General features: G+C 47.8%; 1 protein-coding gene across 5 annotated transcripts in view; it reads left to right on the forward strand.

Moving 5' to 3' along the window:
• Window positions 1-17,908, forward strand: part of VPS53 (VPS53 subunit of GARP complex) — a 60,010-nt gene extending 42,102 nt beyond the window's left edge. For 4 of the 5 annotated variants that reach the window (XM_069033205.1, XM_069033206.1, XM_069033207.1 and 1 more), the window contains 6 exons: window positions 1,524-1,602; window positions 6,525-6,673; window positions 11,450-11,519; window positions 13,767-13,904; window positions 16,437-16,541; window positions 16,859-17,908. In XM_069033205.1, coding sequence (XP_068889306.1) covers window positions 1,524-1,602; window positions 6,525-6,673; window positions 11,450-11,519; window positions 13,767-13,904; window positions 16,437-16,541; window positions 16,859-17,029 — 712 coding nt within the window. In that variant the 3' untranslated portion in view covers window positions 17,030-17,908. Of the gene's footprint in view, window positions 1-1,523; window positions 1,603-1,971; window positions 2,916-6,524; window positions 6,674-11,449; window positions 11,520-13,766; window positions 13,905-16,436; window positions 16,542-16,858 lie in introns of those variants that run through there. The other variant, XM_069033208.1, reaches the window with a different exon arrangement.

Genomic DNA, 17,908 nt, shown 5'->3' on the forward strand with positions numbered 1-17,908 from the left:
AGCTTTGTGTTTCTCTTTGGTGCTGTGAACCACAGCTCTCCCCTCCCAGTCAGTGGCAGCAGGTGCCCTGCAGGAATCAGCTGTGTCCACGGGGTGGTTATTTCAGTCTGGCTCCCTTGGCCTGGTGGAATCCCCCAGGGAGTGGATTCTGTAGTGCCCAGCAGCAGCAGAGGCACCAGCAGAAACAGTCACGGGCTTTTTTTATCCCAACGCGAGTTTTAGATCGTGTAACTTGAAGCCTGGAGTCACTTCATCTCCCATGCTAATTTTTCCAACTAATTTTGGATGAGTTTGCCTTTACAAACAAATTAATTGCTTTGAAGGAAGTCTTTTACTTTGCATCCTGTTCCAGACTTTATGTGCTGGAACTGTAGGAAAGGGAACAGGACACCTTTCTGGGTCATGGTGAAGAACAAAACTCAGGTCAGAATTAAGTGTGGGTGACACCGTATCTTGGTAAGGAGGTGGACACTTAAAAAAATTTTGAACAGTGAACCCCAGAGTAGCATCCAGAACTTCACAAAGACAATGAGGGGGAGGAAAGATGGTTTGAGGAAGCATTGCTCAGATTTCTCACAGTCCTGTGATTCTCATCTGTGCTACCGTCATGAGAAAGAGCAAAAGTAAAATCCACTTCTTACAAATATAATCCTGGGGTTGTAAACACACGTCTGTGGCAGATTTAAAGTTGACACTGTTTTTAAAAACTGTGCTTAGGGAAACAGAATCAGTTATTGCTTCTAGCAGAAGCTGTCTGCAGTGGGAGTGCTGGTTCTGTGCCCCTGAGGGGGGCCCGAGCTGCTGCAGGCTGGGTTTCTCGGCTGTTGTTTTAGGATCAGTTGCACCTTTATGCACATCATAATATGGTGGCCTTAAATATGGCTCTAAGCAATATTGTGCTGTTAAAAAGTAGTCAAACACGTTTCCCTCCCTCCCCCTTTAGTTTTTTTGGTTTATGTGTCCTTTAGTCTGGTGTATGTCTCAGGGACTCAAACAATGGATGGCGGCAGTCCTAGACATGGTGTAAATAAGACATCTGCCTTCATCTTCACACATGGGAGAGACAGAACTCAAGCAGATGTCATTTTTAAAATCCCCTCTGCAAGTTCCTGTGAGCAGTAGAATATTGACTCTGAATAAATGGAGAGATGATAAAATGTTGGTGTTACACAGACTGGATTGAATTTGAAGCTGAATCCCAGTCTGGGCTTGATACTTGGGGATTTCTCCTCTTTATCTGCCACCTTTGATCCCCAGCCCCTGATTTGTGTTAAACCAGAGAAAGGTCAACTGCAAAAACATCCTCTCTGCACTGAAGCCCATTGTGCAGCTCCCTGCAGAATTTCCCAGCCTCTCCCCAGTCCAAGTTGTAGCCATGTGCATTCACATCCTAGTGTTACTGTCAGCCAGTAGAGGATTTTCCTCCTCTCACAGTCAAATGCTCCAGTTCTGGCACTCTGTTACTCAGTGTGATTCTAAAACTCATGCTTGATTCTTTTTTTTTTTTTCCCCCTTTTTTGCAGTGTGATCTCCAACAGCATCCAGCTGTTAGTGCAGGACCTGGATGCAGCCTGTGACCCTGCCCTGACTGCTATGAGCAAGGTAGGGGTGGATTTGCAGGAAGAGGTCACCTTAAGATCCATGTGGAGTTCTTGTGTGCTTTGATTGCTTGATTTCACTACTGATATATTCTTTTACTCTGATTTTTTCTTTCTTACTTTTTAGAGCAGCAATTGCTCTATTTATAAATACATCCCTCACTCCAAGCCCTCTTATTATTCAGATTAGAGCTTTCAGGCTTTTTGCAGCACATTAAAACCTACAGACAATGAAATACATTCAGTAAGTACTCAAGGCTTTCTCTTTCCACTCCCAATGCCAGTGAGAGCATTTAAAATTGGGAAAACTTTGGTTAGTGTGAAATTTCAAATACACCTTCACGTTTGCTCTCCCCTTTGTCTTCTTTGGCAGGGAGTTTTACCAGCCTGCTTGTTTGGGGCTCTTAAATGGAGGTACTCAAATGGAGGTGATGTGGAATTGAGATTGAGCCTTATTGCTTCTGTGATCCTCTCAAGGACATATGGAGCCATTCCTGGAGAGGCCCCTATGGCTGGAGCTTAAGGATTTTGTTGCAGTTACACTGCTGGCTTTTATATGTTTGAAATACAGAGCTGTGTTTTCTTGCCAAAGTATTGTGAAAACCCAGACTGCTTTAGACAGAGGTGAAGACAACAAAAGTGGATTGAACTATTTTTTTTTTAATTAGAAATATTAAACATAGAGCTCCATTTTTGTAGGATCAACACACTGTCTCGCTGCCATGAATTTTAATAGCTTTCTGCTTTATGATGTATTCCAGCTGTAACCAGCCCCGCCACCCCCAGCTAATATTTGAAGTGGAATGCAGCTGGTAATAGAGCTTGTACAGGTTCCAAATGGAAAGAGGATTTTTTTGCCCAGTAAAATAACACCACTAGGAAGGGCTCGGCACTTCAGGTGTTGCCTGTGTGCTGTGGCAGTCCCTCAGATCTCCTGAACCTACAGATTACAGGAATATTTGAATCACTTAGCTCTGGCTGTTTATACCCAAGTAAACCACAACCTTGAGAAAGCAGCAGCTGGTAGGCCATTTATTTTTGTCTTTGGAACACTGGTAAAATGCAGCACATGTGATGGGACTGATGATATATAAACAAGTTTAAGTGTTATGAAATTAGCTAAATAAATACTTGTCACTTGTGCACACACTCCACTATTTGCATCAGACAGAGTTGCTTTTATATGATTTTTATTAGACCTGGATTTGGTGCAAGAGGGTTTTTTCCTTCACCCTTCCTCCTCTTCCCTTTCCTTCAGGGCTGGGTTATTACTCTGATACTTGAATAAGAAATGCATGTAATTATTTAAACACAGAGTTAGTATTTGGAAATGTAAAAGTTCAGCCTATATTAAAGAAATAAAGATTATGTGGCTGATCCATTCCAATTTTGCTCTCTCAAGACCTATACTCCATTAGGGCTTTTCTTTTGTTTAGCTTCTTTTCATTTACTTCACTTTGGTGTCCTCCAGGATTGAACATTCCCAGTCCTTTGTTAGAGTCTGTCTTTGGGTATTTTTTTTTTTCTTTGCAAAAATGTTCAGGAACTATAGAGGTAAATTATGAAATGCTTAAACCTCTCAATCCACTTTGGCTGCAGGCCATGTTGAGAGATTTAACACAGAAAACAGCATAAGGAATATTGCTTTCAGCTGGGAATGCTGCTTGGTTTCCACGATTCTTTACTTTGTGTGTTCTGACAGAAATGGTAAATGCTGAGAAGGCCCCATATTACAAAATTTGTAGGTGATAATCCTTACTCAGACTTTATAGCAGGTGTAGAATGATTAAACGTGGCTGTAGGATGGGGAGCTGGGATGTGGGTGGGAGGGGAATTCACCCTAAACTCCCTGTTGTGATATTCTGGATAACAAAGAGCTGTTAATGTGTTTGTACTGATCTGTAGCAGGCACTTCTATTGCCTGGTGTGCTTCCTTTTTAATCGCTGGGATGAGGGAACTGCTAATCTGCATGGGCTATTTTTGCCCCAATTAAGTTTATGGATTGCACTGGGTAAGGCTTGATTTACTTGCTGAATTAAGCATCAATTTATGTATAAAACTGTGCCTGTAAGTGGGGCTGGGGGACATTTTAGTGCCTCATGTCGATCTCTTGCTGGCTTTTTACATTTTCCTAAAACCTTTTGGCACAGCTGCAATTCCCAGTGTCCTCACAGCAGAGTGGACAACAGCGAGCGCCTCAACGCGGGGCTTTAATCATTTCTCCACTCCACACAGGGAAAACCCCGAGAGTGGAGCAATCAGAGCTGCCAGCTGCTAATTAAAAGCCCCCAGGAGAGCATTTCAGCCCTGGAACACTGTGCAGAGTGTGACAGTGCAGAGCCCAGCTCGTGTCCCCAAACACGGGGGCAGCAGCACTATCTGCTCCTGCCGCTTCCCGCTCCCCTCCTGCCCCTTCCTGCAGGAGCAGCACGAGGTCAAGGCAGCAGGTGCCCAGTCTGGAGCCTGCAAGGAGAAGCTGATAGTGGGATGCTGCTGGGAACAAGGAGAATTGGAGATTCATTCATCCTCTGCTCAGTCATGAGGCAGCTCCTTTGCTGGAGACCCAGGGCTGGACACACAGGAGGGACTTGGTGGCTCTTTGGGGACACAGGAGCACTCTTGAGCCCCTGCCATTCCCAAGAGGCAGCACAGCTCTTGTGAAGTGCCAAACCAGCCCAGTTTTGCTCAGGGTTTCTCTTTCCTCCTGCCTGTTTTAACCTAAACACTGTTTTGTTGTGAGAACCAGAAGTAGCACCGGGTCTCCCAACCCTTGCAGACACCCCGTGTCCTCCCAGCCTGCAGGTGCCTTGGGGCTTCTCCCTTCCAGTGAAATCTCACTGCTCCTGTTCCTTGGACTCATTTCCAGCTTGTGTATGTAAACTATGTGGATATCCCAAGAAAAGCATAGGACAAGGGGAAAAGGAGGAATAAATTTAAAAAGACAGGAACAAAGCTTTACCAGCAGAGTTGGTCTCATATTTCTTTTGATGACTTCTCAGTATGTGTGCTATTCCTTTCTCTGCAGCTACTGGGTGTTTTTTTCGGGTGAAACACACCCACATCCACACACACACACACAAAAGGGCTATTTTTACTGTTCAGGCTTTAAAGGTTTGGTTGTAAAGTATTGCTTTTGGAATGATGACCAACAAAATGAAAGAGCTACTGTTTCATTATTGGTGTAATAATTCAGCTCAGCAGTCCCTTCCCACTTTCTGGCTGCTCCCACTCCATGGGGATGGTGTGTTTGTTGGGTGAGGATTGCTCTGTCAGGAAGGGAATGTGTGAATCCAGCAGGGAGAAAGGCACAGAGTATTTTGTTTGGATAAGACCAGCACCATGAGGAGTAGAAAAGCAGGTGACCAGTAGCAGGACTTGAGGGAACAGCTGGAGCTGTGTCAGGGGAGGGTTAGGTTGGATGTCAGGAAAAGGTTCTTCCCCAGAGGGTGCTGGGCACTGCCCAGGCTCCCCAGGGAGTGGTCACAGCCCCAAGGCTGCCAGAGCTCCAGGAAAGTTTGGACAATGCTCTCTCAGGGATGCACAGGGTGGGATTGCTGTGCAGGGCTGGGAGTTGGACTGGATGCTCCTTGTGTGTCCCTTCCAACTCAGGGTATTCTGTGACTCTGTGAAAACCTGTGGAGCAGGTGATGAGAGAGGGATCCCTTCCAGCCACCCAGCTGATGTGAGAGCAGCAGGCTGGGGGTTGGTTTGTTTGGTTTAAATAAAGACAGCTTTAGTGGGACATGTGTAGACTCAGACACTGTGGTTTTGCAAAGAATTTGGCTTCTCTTTCCCACTAAGTCACTTAGGCTGCGTGTTGTTTGGATGGAATTGAGTCAGCTGAGTTGCAGGGGGCAAAGTAGCCATATTAAATTAAATTAAAACCAGAAATAAAAAACTTTGTATGCAAAATCCAGAAATTGAGAAAACAAGTTTGAGGACAAACAGCCCCTCAAAGGAAAAAGCTCATCTTCCATATGTGCCCAGTTTCCTCTCCTGATTTCCTATGAGTTTTCCTCCTGTCTCATCTCCAGCATGAGGAACAGATCTCCAAAGAGTTATTGGGAGAACACTGCAGAGTTCTGAGCAGCAGCAGAGCTGAGAGTGCTTTTCTGGATGCTTGTGTTCCTCTGTGAGACTCTGGTAGATACATAAAGCCAGGCCAGACCCAATCACCTCTTTTTTGGTTTTTCCACTTGACTTACACTGGGAGTGCCCTGTGTACTGAAAACAAGGCTCAGAGAGAGTCAAGGGAGCCACACATCTGGCTCACAGGGGGTTCTCTTGCAGTTCTGCTGAGAATAAATGAAAACAAAATGGGAGGTTGAGTAACTCTTCTTATTTTGTACTTTTTACATGCATTTGGAAGAGCTGGACTTGGGCATCCTGGCTTGTACACCAGCAGTGTTTTCAGTGAGCTACACTGGTGTAGAGTGCTTTGGACTTTAAGACTTTCTACCTCTTCCATCTATCTGTCATCAGTCTCACCAGTATTAAAGTCTTGGCTGCCCTACAGGAATCCAGACTTTGCAAGCTTGCAGATATTTTCTCAAATGCCTGTAATCAGGATTTATATGGGTACTTCATCCCAGCAAACTGGAAACAGTTAAATATTAAAGCAGCCTGGTGTGCTCCAAAGGCTTTTTTTAATCCTAATGATCCCCATTTGTGTGGGTTACTGGTCACAGTCTCTGCTCTGGTGCAAAAGGGGGCTGCTCTGGGTTTTCTTTGTGTCCTCTGTGGAAGGGTTTTGCCCAACCACTTTAATGATGAAGAACTTGACCTTGGTGGTGAATTGCAGAGCCAGTCTTTAAATGATTCCTCAGAGATCCCCTGGCAGGAAGTTTGTACAGTTTCCCTTACCTATTGCTTGAATCTTAATGAATTAAGCAGTCATTTTTGGTTGTTTTTTCCCCTTTGTGCAGATGCAGTGGCAGAACGTGGAGCACGTCGGTGACCAGAGTCCTTATGTCACCTCAGTGATCCTCCACATTAAACAGAATGTCCCCATCATCCGTGACAACCTGGCCTCCACAAGGAAGTATTTCACTCAGTTCTGCATAAAATTTGCAAAGTAAGTTACCAACATACACAGTTTATCCAGGTCATCCCATAAAACAGTGTGATGATCACTGGGTGTTGTTTGGCAAGTGCAGAAGGTTTTGGGTTGGGCATCTTTAAAAGACTTTGAATATCTGACTTCAGACACGATTCTTGCTGTGGGAAAACTTACTTTTCTTCTATGGGGCTTCCAGGTACTGAGAAATTTGCCTCAAAATAACATTAACAGTAAGCACTATAAGGAGGGCATGTGTGAGGAGTATGTTCTACCTTCACAGCCTAAAAGCTGCTTTTCTGTGCAAAAATAGCTCAGTCAGGAGGGAAAATTCACATTCAAATGTTGGGGGATATTAAAGCATCTTCCTGGCAAGTCACTTAAAGTTGAGCAGCATGAAAGAAGTGGCAGATGAAACAGAAATACCCCTTGCTGCTGGATTCAGGGTGGACATCCCAACTTTCACCTCTGTGTCTGAAACAAAAATTCACTTCTTTGGGAAGATACTTTGAGCTCTTCCCTGCTTGCCTGTGGCCAGCTGAGCCCCACGTGGCAATGCCCCAAGAAAAGCCCTCAGGAGGGCTGTGCCAGTTGTAGCTGCTGCTTTTGGTGTTGCATGTGACCGTGCTGGTGGACTTGTGAGCAGTGGTGTGCGTGTCATGTGTCGCTCTAAAATACCTTAACGTTTCATTCATCTCTGATAAGGTAATCAGCCTGAAATAAGTGGCCTGGCAGGGACTGTGTGGGTTGGAGACTGGAGCTGCAGCTCCTGCCTCAGCAGGGTGGGATGCAGGAGCTATCCTAGGAACTGGGAGCTTTCACAGCAGGGAGGCTGGCCTGAGAGTTTCATCCCCCTCTGTGTCTCAGAGTGCTCATGAGTTTGAATTAAGGAGCAGTTACTGATAAATCATGTGATGATGTTGCCCATAATCACTGTTTGAAACGCTGTCTCAGTGAGAATTCATTGCATGAAAACCTTCTGTGTGGTTACACTTGAATTTTATGTGATAAATAAAACCCCCCATTTATTCAGCTGTTCACAGCACACTCTTAATACCTCAGCTTAGTTGCCTCCCTTTTAACTTCATTGCCAGGCACATACCAAGTAAACTCCAGATGAAACAGCTCTCAGATACGAGTGAAGTTCTCATCTGAGTGTCCTCATCCCTGAGCACAGAAGCCACTGCTCTTCTCCAAAAACTTTTAAGACAACTGCAGCTCTGATCTGCAGCACATTAAAATTAAGACACCGTCCTGAGCTCACTGTGCCATGGATCAGATGTAGAAGGGGAAAATGGGTTCCTAAAGACTGATTTTGCTGGGTCTGTACAACTTGGTGTTAAGGAGAACCAGCCCAGTGCTAAGGGAGCACCAATCTCCTTAAAATGCATTTTAATACGTACAAATATTTGTATTTTTGAAACTCTGAATTTTTATGGAGTATGCTGGCTGGGCCAATATAAATACCTGGCCTTTTGTGTGCCCCACAATGCTGAAAATCCTTTTAACAGTCCTTGTGCTTCTCCACATGTTAATGCCTGTGTCTTTGTGAGCTGCCACTTCTCAGCTCTAATGGATTGTATAAAGCGCGAGTGTTGAGTTACAGGACCACAGGGGAGAAGGCAGCTAAAGTCACTAAATTTAAAACAGCGGGATCTGAGCCAAGTCTGGAGAGAAGAAAAATGGCCATCAGAAATTGCATCAATCCTCTAACCTAATTTGTCATTTTTGCTTTGTTTTGACCGATGTGTGAGCGGCGCTCTCTGGGGACGGCGGGTTGCCGGCAGCTTTCCGGGAGGCACTGGCAGGCAGGGTGGGGGGCTCAGCTCTCTCTGCACCTTATCCTTTGAAATCAAACCCCATGGCAGCAAAGCCGTGGCTGCTATGCTGGGATGTGTTTGGGAAGTCTGTGACCTGACCTCAATGAGGAAGAGATTAGGACTGAGAGACAGGAAAAACAAACAGTTCTCCCCCTCGCTGGGGAAGCGGCTCCTCCGTTACCAGCAGCCAAGTGTGGTGGGTGCTGTGTCCTTCCAGGTGCTGCAGCTAAAAAGTGAGAGGAGTTTGGTGGGAAGAAGGTTGTGATGTGGAGGCTCCTGGAGGTTTCAGGGCTGAGCTCAGCCTGGGCAAGAGCTGGTCACCACCTTGGTAGAGCAAAACCCTCCCTGGCTGTAATGACTCAGCGACACCAGAACCTTTGAGGGATGCTCAGCCCATCAGACAGACAGACTGTGGTTGCATGTCTGTCTGTGCCTCCTTCAGCAAGGCATTGTGTCTGATGCATCATCAGTGCAGGGGATTAGGGGAAGGCTTTGGCAGAGCCACTCCCGTTGGATGGGAGCCTCTCAGATGCTGTGGTTTCTGTGCTTTAGGTTCTTCATCTGCCTTGCACTGCTTTATTATTACACTGGGGACTTATCTGCTTCTAGGGAGGGTTTGCTGGGTTCAGTTTTATAGCTGAAGCTGTAAATGAATTCTGGCATCCAATCTAGCTGGGATTGTGCAGGGAGTAAAGGCATTCAGAGCACAGAGCCTCGTGCAGAGCACTACCTCTGAACATGCACGTATTATTCACATCAGGATTGCCTGCTGTACTCTGAGACTATCAGGCATCGAGTCCAGCCTAGGCAAGAGGCTCCAGTGCATTTTTCTGTTAAGTGCAACTGCTCTTGATGGTCTCTGCTAGTCCAAAAAAAAAGAAAAAAAACAAGGGGAAAAAAATTCCAGAGCAGCCCATGGCTCTTACAGTTTGTCTTGTCTGTCCTGCTGGAATTGGGAAGCTGTTTCCAATAAGGCAGCGTGAAATAAGAGGCATGTGGGGATGGAAGGTCGCTTTACCCCTCTGCACTGATGGTGGGTGGCCATCCAAAGGGGCCTGGGAATTGTTTCATGTGAGGCAGAATGCTGTCTATGGGAGATTGTGTGCTTATATAGAAAAGAAGATTAAAACCAACAGGGAAAGGAGAGCCTTGGGCTGCCAGGCTGCCACCCTGCAGAAGGAAAGGCTCACCCTGTTTCTCATACACAACATGAGCTTTAGCTCCATGCCTGACCTTGCAGAGGGAGGGACAATTGGATCTACCTACACTATCAAAGGCACAATTAATTTCCTGCACTGTTCTGCCAGCAGCGAGCTGCTGCATCCAGACCTGCTGCCAATTCATCATTTTGTAGGATCACCTAAGCTCCAGCTGTGCTCATCACTCTCTAATTGCCCTCTGGGAATTAGTTACAGACCTGAAAAATGGACTTTAAAAACAGATAGGTTAAATCTGCACTGTAATGCTTTTGTGCAAGAGGAGACAGGGTTTGTTTTCCTCCTCCTCCTCTTCCTGTTTCGTTGCCAAGGTTGTTTCTCTGGTGGCCAAATTCAAAGCTGCTTGGGGCAGCCCAGTAGCTGGTTCTCAACAGTAGTTTGAAATTGTTCTCCTTGACACCTCTCCAGGATAAAATGATTCACTGAGAGAGGTAGTGACTGTGTCTGAGGGAAGGGAAGGAACCTTTGCTTGAAAGGGCTCTTCCTTGAACCATTCCTTTGGGTTTGCTCAGCAGCTTGGCATGCTGCGTGCCTGAGCTACACTTTTGTCATTCTTCCGTGAGAAAGGATGAGAAATAAATGTCCTGGCTTGGAAAACAGGTGGCAGGACAAACAAGATGCTGTCCGTGCTCCTTGTGCTGTGGGGAGGAAACAAATAGCTTAACAGATGTAAGGGGGGAACCACGCTGAATTTAATCATCATCATCAACAGCCTCAGCCCAAAGGACAGAAACTCACTTAGGACAGAGCCATTAAAATCTAAGACCTGCCACCAGGTCATGGACAAGTCCTGGAAATGTGAGCCCTGCAGGCATTCAGCCAAAGGAGGACACGTGAAAGAAGCAGAGTACATTAAAAACAAGGCAGCAAGAGGAAGACTTGTTCAAGTGGTGTGGTCCTGACAGAGTTTGTTGCTCATGCAGCTCCTGAGCTTTCCTGGTGCTACTCCTTGGTGGAGGGGTTGGGCAGGAGCTTGTCCTGCAGGTGCCCAGGCAGTGCTTTTGCTGGGAGGGAGCATCTGCTTCTCCACTGAGGAATGGAACTGCCTGAAAGCCTCAAATCAAGAGGCAAAAAGCTGAAACCAAAGCTGATGCTCTGAAGTGGTGAATATTGGGCTTCCATTCTCACTAAGCTCTCCCTGGTTGGGCAGTCATTTTTCTGAGTCTGAAGTCCATGACAGTAAAATATGGTAATGGTGTTTTCCTTTTCCCAAAACTTTTTCTTGTCTTGATTGTGTTGGCCAAGAGCTTTCTGGAAGGGTGCCTCTGTGTGAGTGTCCAGGGCCCAGCAGACCTCCAGCCTTGGCTGGACCTCAAGTTCAGTGTGTAATATGCATGTTATGGAATTACTTGTGTGCAGGAAAATGTAGGTTCTGGATACAGTCAAGATACTTCCACTCATGGTCAGTGAGACTAATCCTGGTGTGTTGCTGTTTTTGTGATGCACAATAGTTTGTCTGCTGACCTTGTACTGTAATACTTCATATTTAGTTTATAGCAGTTTATTTACCTAGAGTATTTACCTAGCTTCTCAATGAACTTTGAGATTAGGAGGGATTAAAGCAAAAGAACTGTGCCTAGGGGTTGGGGTCTTTTTTATTTAGTATATTTAATATGTCTGGAATTAGCTTGGGAAGCTGGCACTCGGGGTGTCTGTGGAAGCCATCCTGGTTTGGTTCTGCATGCCTTGTCACCACAGAAGACTGTCTGACTGCAAATATTCTGATGTAATTGTGTCATTTTGTGTCTCTCCTGCAGCTCCTTCATTCCCAAGTTCATTAACCATCTCTTCAAGTGCAAACCTATCAGCATGGTGGGTGCTGAGCAGGTAAGAAGAAGTAGGTGCGTTGGCTGTCATATTTGATGGCTTTTGGGTTCAAGAAATGGAGGCTGGGACCCTGTTGCTCCGTGAGGATGGGATTTGGAAGAGGCAGGGTTTCATCTGCACATTGAGCTTATTAGGCCTGTGGGCTCATAAAAGTAAAAGGAAAAGCAAAAAAAAGCAGGATCATCCCTAATGGGCCTGCCGTGAACTTCAAATGGGTGCCTTCAAAGCTGCTTGGGTTTTAGGCATCAAAGATGGTTCTGAGCAGTGTCTGCAAAACGAAACAGGAGCTTTACATCAAAACCTTCCTCGTCCTTAATGGAAAGCAAATGAGTGAAGCTCGGTGCCTGCTCGTCTTGTGTGATGAGCAATAACCTGCGAGTGATTAAAGGGAGTCTTTTTTAAATAAGCTTCTAAAGTGATTAACCAGCGGTGGGCTTGTGTCTAATGTTAAAAGGTTTTAGTATTCCTGTATGGGAATAACAGGCCCAATTTGCTTCTCTAAAGCAGACTGGGAAGGTTTTTATTAGGCTGATTCCCAGTGAATACATCTCATTAGGAGTGGGACATACCTCCCTGGGGCCAGAGGTACAGAGGTCTCAGCAGCTGATCTCTCTCTCTGCACTGTGTAGAACCCCAGTTCCTTTAACATCTTTTGAACCCTCCTGGTCACCCACCAACATCTTTCCATGCCACTTTGTCCTCCCTGGTGCAAATGTTGCTGGGGAATACATTTTCCTGGCCTTTCTGGTCCTACACAAAGCTTTTCCTGCTGTTTGCTAATAATTATGGTTGGAATATGGATACTGGGGTGGTATTTATGAAGGTGTTCAGTGCAGGGAACAAGACCTGTGGGGTTTTGCTTTCTGTGTTTTCTTCTCTGATTTAACAACTTTCCATCCCAGTGCGCTTTGGCAGTGAGTTAGCAATGCCAGGGACCTGGAATGTGTAAAGGTGAAGGGACAGATCCTGCAAGAGCTGTGCCTGTAGGAAAGGCTGCAGAGTGTGCAGAACTCCTGTTAGCCATGAGAGAATTTGTATGGGAAAGACGTGAATTCCCCAGCCATGGAAATATCTTCCATCTCTGGGATCCCTGGTGGACACACAGGAATCCAGCTATGGCAGCCTGAGCTGTGGTCTCCAGCAGCCTGGGGTGCACAGAGCTGCTCATCTGTGCTGTGGTTTCCTGGCTCCCCAGGAGGAGATTGATGGCATTGATTCTTCTCATGTAAGCCATGAGAAGGCAGCTCCCAGCAAGGACACGCTGCCGCAGATAACGGGGTCCAGACTGCAGCCGGCCTGACCCGCCTCTCCTCCTCCTCCACAGCTCAGCCCTTTGCGTTCCTTTGAATTCCCACATGTGCTGAATCCAGTGTTCACATTGCTGTGGTCGCTGCTGGGGGTTCTGCAGTGCCCACAGTGTTGTGTGTCCCTCCAGAACGAGCTTCCACCAGTTCCCTTTTTGAGGAAATGCTCTGGGTGTGCCGACAGCCCAGCGGGCTTTCACACTCACTGCTCTCTAAATAAAACTGTGCTGCTCTTCCTCTAGTTTGATTTCAAATTTCTGTTCTTCACTGGTCTTGTGTCTTCAGACATCCTTTGTGCAATCAGAGGAGTGTGGTATGGAGGATCATTTTGCCCTAAGGAGCTCTAACCCACAGCATTCTGTTGTCAGACAGTGCTGCTCTGTCTGGGCTCAATTTCGTGGTTGTTGCTTATTTATTTGCTGGGGTAGTAACAAACAACATCCAGGTTGTGAGCAGTTCTCAGTGTAGCTGCACTGTGTGACAGTTTTTGAGGAAAGAAACCCCAATCAAGTGGTTGAGTAAAGGCAGAAAACCTGACACTGTGGGTGGCTGGGTGCAGGAGGAAGCGGGGTGTTGGTTCATTTGACCTCGGTACCTAAATCATGGTACAGCTCCAGGTAATCAAGATTGTTTCACTTTGTCCTGTTGGGGGGAAGGACTGGAAATCTGTGCCTGATGTGCCAGATGTTGGGCTGCCATAAGTCATTTCCAGTCAGCAGAGCAGTGCTCCGTTAAAATCAACCACAATGCTGATGTGTAGCCACAGGTGATCATGTCTCCTGGAAGTGTCATTACATGAGTCAGTCCCTCCTGTTCCTGCAGTCCAATTACCAGGACTTTTCCCAGTGTGGGAAGTGTTAAACTTTTAAGGATGTTGGGTTACAGCAACTGATGGATCTTGGTAGAAGGGGCCTGAGTAACAGAGTATGGTTAACTCTTGCAGCTGCTGCTGGACACTCACTCTCTGAAGATGGTTCTCCTGGATCTGCCCTCCATTGGGTCCCAAGTGGTGAGGAAGGCTCCTGCCAGCTACACAAAGATAGTGGTGAAAGGCATGACTCGGGCTGAAATGATCCTGAAGGTAACTCAAGACTTTTGATAACCTGCCAGCCAGACTGCTGGACTGGGAATCGGAGCGAGCGAATTCCAGGGGGCCCTTCCTTTGAATGCAGCAATCTGCAATTGCACATGAACGTTTGTGAGCCTGTCCAGGGGCTCTGCCAGCTGCTCTGCAGAACTGGCTCACTCCCCTTGGGTTTGCCCCCACTCTCTTCTAATACCACATTTGAGTTCTCACCCTCACTTTTCAAGGCAACCACGGGCTCAAGTTCTGCTTGCTAGGAGAGTTGGGGCACCAGGTTCCCTCAGGAGCTTGTGAAAATCAGAGTTTGCATCCGTGAGTGTGTGCTGTGGGGCAAACCCCGGGGTTCAGGTTACTCCAGGCCCTTGTGCAGACTCCGTCACGCAGGGGAGCCAAGCCGTGCTTGAGTCACCTGTTTACTGTCTAGTGTAACAGCCAGTGCAAACATGTCTGGGTTACTGTACTCACCAGAGCCCTTTTTCATTTTCCAGACCTGGTGCCTGGAAAATGACCCGAAAGCAGTGTGTTGTCTTCGTAAAAAGCAACAAGCAAAGCAATCTGCCCTTCCCAGTTGGTGCTGGAGGGAGAAGTCAGGTTTGATCCCAGGAGAAGCTCTGGGAGCTGTACAGTTGTGCCCTCCCGGGTGATGGGATTGTCCCCTGCTCGCCAGCAATGCTGGGAAGGCATTCCTCTGAAGGAATTAGTGGGACCTGGGGTCAGGCAGGACAGGCAGCTGCCAGCCAGAGCCTCCGGTAAACCACAGCCAAGGCAAGGGAGGGGTGAGGAGCCCGAGCTGTCCCTCCTGGCCTGCTGCTCAGTGTGGCTTTGCTCCCGTGCCCAGGGGAATGTCACAGCTGAGTTTGTGCTCTGCATTCAGACATTAGTTCTCCAGTTCCTTGCTTTTGGAATAAGGTGACTGAGGTATAAGTGAATCGTAGTCTAAATTTTCTTAGAAATGACCTGAATAAAAATATCCTGCTTTGTGCTAATGGGAGCGGGGAAGATTGGTGCCTGTTGCGTACAGAACAGGTCTTTCCTTGGAGCTTATGTGTGAATGAGAAGAGTAATGGAGTTCATTTGTCTGCCCTTAGCATCACGCTGGAGAGGAGAGCAGCACATGGAGTGCTGCAGGTCCCCAGGCTGTGTCACCCAGCCCGTGCTGGCCCTGCTGCTGCACAAAGCACTTGTGGCCCCCAGCGAGGGCTCTGTGTCAGTGTAACTGGGAATCAAACAGCCCCAGGCTAATGGCACTGGCAGCTACAGTGTGTGTTCCCAGGCTTGTTCTGGGGCAGGTAATGCAGGAAGACAGACTTTGGGCCCTTGGACAGCACAAACAAACCCATTCAGCTGAGCCCCACGAAGCACAGATGGGAGCAGGGAGGAGGGCGCCGGGCCGTGCACATCCCGCAGAGCTCTTCCCCTTCTCCTCTGGCTGTGCTGTCTGAAGCTCCAGCTTTTCATCTTGGCAGAAGATTTTTACAAGGGCTGTAAATTAAGGATTTATAAGTGTATACATGGCTATGATGTTTCATTGGTCTGAAGTGCAGGGAAAGAAAGAAATGTCTTGGTGACAGAATACAGTGTGGGGTGAGCTGGGTCAATGCAAACATATGGAAATGTTTTTGGAGACAGGGAAGAGTCTGGTCTGGTGCTGTTTCTGCCCATTTACACACACACATGTACACTCTTCCCCAGAAAGATGGTTTGGCTGCCCAGCATTATCGAAAGATGTGTTCTCTGTGGAGCTTGTTGCTTAGGTAAGAAAAGCACATCAATAAGGGATCATCTTTCCAACTTTGAGGCTATTTTGATTTTTTTCCTGTGTTTTTACCATTGCTCCTGGGCAGATGGTGGTGGAGGGTTCCCATCCTTCATCCCAGTCTCTCCATAGGAATGTCCAGGAGGAGCTGCACCCTAAGGGCAGAGTGGCTGCATGTGGCACTGCTCACCCATCGGTGACATGTCAGGAGAACTGCAGAGCAGAGAGCTCTGCCCCACGCTGTCCTGGGGACCAAGGGAGTGGCCACAGAGTGTTGTCATGTTCCCCTGTGACACATTGTGTGTCCAGCCTCCAGGCAGAGGGAGCAAGAGGGACACACAGCTGAAGTGAGGGTCTGGACTGTGTCCCAGCTGCCTGATCTCTGGGGACTTTGTGAGTGTCACCGCCGCCGCCAGCGCTGTCCCCTGAGCGACTCCCCAGCTTGTCTTCCCCATGCAACAAGATAAAATCTGGAGCTTTAGCAATAGACCAGTGCCTGCCAGCCCACAGGCCACAAAGTCCTGCTGCTCTTTGAAACATGATGCAGAGCCCCTGAGCACCACTGCTGTGCTGAAAGAGACCCAGCACTTCCTCCCTGCTCCTTAATCTGCTTCTCTTCACTCACCTTTACCTCTCTTATAAGCAGCCTCTTTCTGGTTCCTTAAGCATTTCATTTTAGGAGCCAGTCCTGCTGTCACTCCTGTGCCAGAGTTGACTGAGCACTGCCTTTAACTCCTATTATTTGTGTGATCTCTTCTTCCTTGTCTTGGCAGGTGGTGATGGCTCCACATGAGCCCCCAGTTGTGTTTGTGGACAATTACATCAAGCTCCTCGCTGACTGCAGCACTGACACATTCCAGAAGATCCTTGACATGAAGGTTAGAACCTGTCCAGGGCTTCTGCTCATCCCCTAGTGCTGCTTTGGGATCGTTGGGGACTTTATTTCAGTGTGAATTCAGAGGGGCTTGGGGGTAAGAGGAGCACTGTAAGGCAGACTCTGAAAGTAGAGTTGCTACTGAAGAAGAGATTTCCAGTTCATTCCACATCTTCATACCTGCTCTGCTCCTGGAGCTGAGCTCGGGGTCACCCAGAGGTCTTTGTGCAGCTCCTGGTGGGTGAACAGGAGGTCGAGGTTTGAAATGGGCTCTGCTGCAGCTGCTCCCAGATCAGTGACTCCTGTCCTTTGCTCCCTCAGGGCCTGAAGAGGAGTGAGCAGAGCAGCATGTTGGATCTCTTCCGCCTGCGCCTCCCTGCTCCTCCCCCCGGCGGGGACAGCACCGGCTCCCTCTCACTGAGCGCTCCCACGCCCGAGCAGGAATCCTCTCGGATACGGAAACTGGAGAAACTCATCAAAAAGAGACTCTGAGGGAGCAGAAGGAAACTCCGTGGCTTGGGACTGGTGGCAGTGAGGGGGAGCAGAGCTCGTCAGGCTTGTGATTTACAGTGTGCTGCTGAAACGCCCGTGTGCCGTCACTCCGATCCCTGTGAGCTCTTAACCGTCGCGTACTGCGACGCTTTCAGACCAAGGAAGAATCTGACCAAGGTGATTGCCCTTAGCTTAGCAGGAGTGAAACCCAGGACATTGCCAGGTCCACATGATGGAGAAAATAGAGGCATCTGGAAGCCAGCAGCTACAGAAACAATTTAGGTGGATTCAGAGACTGTCTGGCTGTGATATACTTGGTGTCGCAGCTTTTATCCTGGCTGAGCTCCTGCTGCAGCACTGAGGGTTTTGCCTGAGTTCTGTGTTACTGCTCACTCCCTGCTGCAGAGCTTTTCCTCTGATTCATTATTTATTGTGGGGTGGGGGGAACCAACCCCAAACCGTCACCGCCACCAAAACCCCAACCCTTTAACAGCTGGGATCTGCAGCTCCACTGAATCAGTGGGATGCCCAGGAGGGAACCCCAAGGCAGCCTTCTCCCCTGCTCCCAGGACAGGCATGCATAAAGCACCGTGAAACAGCAAGGCAAATCCTTTTGAGAACAGGAGGAAAGGGCTGAATTAATGCCTTCTGCACCTTGGCAAAGCTCCTGCCACCCAGCTGGCACAGCTTAAAGGCCAGGCAGGACATGTATGGAGCCCTCTCCAGCTGCTTGGTATTTCCCTGGCGTGTGCTGGGCTCGCCCGCTGTCCCCAGTGGGAGTTCCCATCCTTCCTGGCCAGCATCTCTGCCCGTCTCCACAAAGAGCCCTTCATGTAGCAAGTGTCAGACTGCTCCAGCCCCTCATTCTCACTCCAGCGG

The sequence above is a fragment of the Aphelocoma coerulescens genome, chromosome 19, assembly GCF_041296385.1.
Source record: "Aphelocoma coerulescens isolate FSJ_1873_10779 chromosome 19, UR_Acoe_1.0, whole genome shotgun sequence".
Taxonomy (NCBI): Eukaryota; Metazoa; Chordata; class Aves; order Passeriformes; family Corvidae; genus Aphelocoma; species Aphelocoma coerulescens.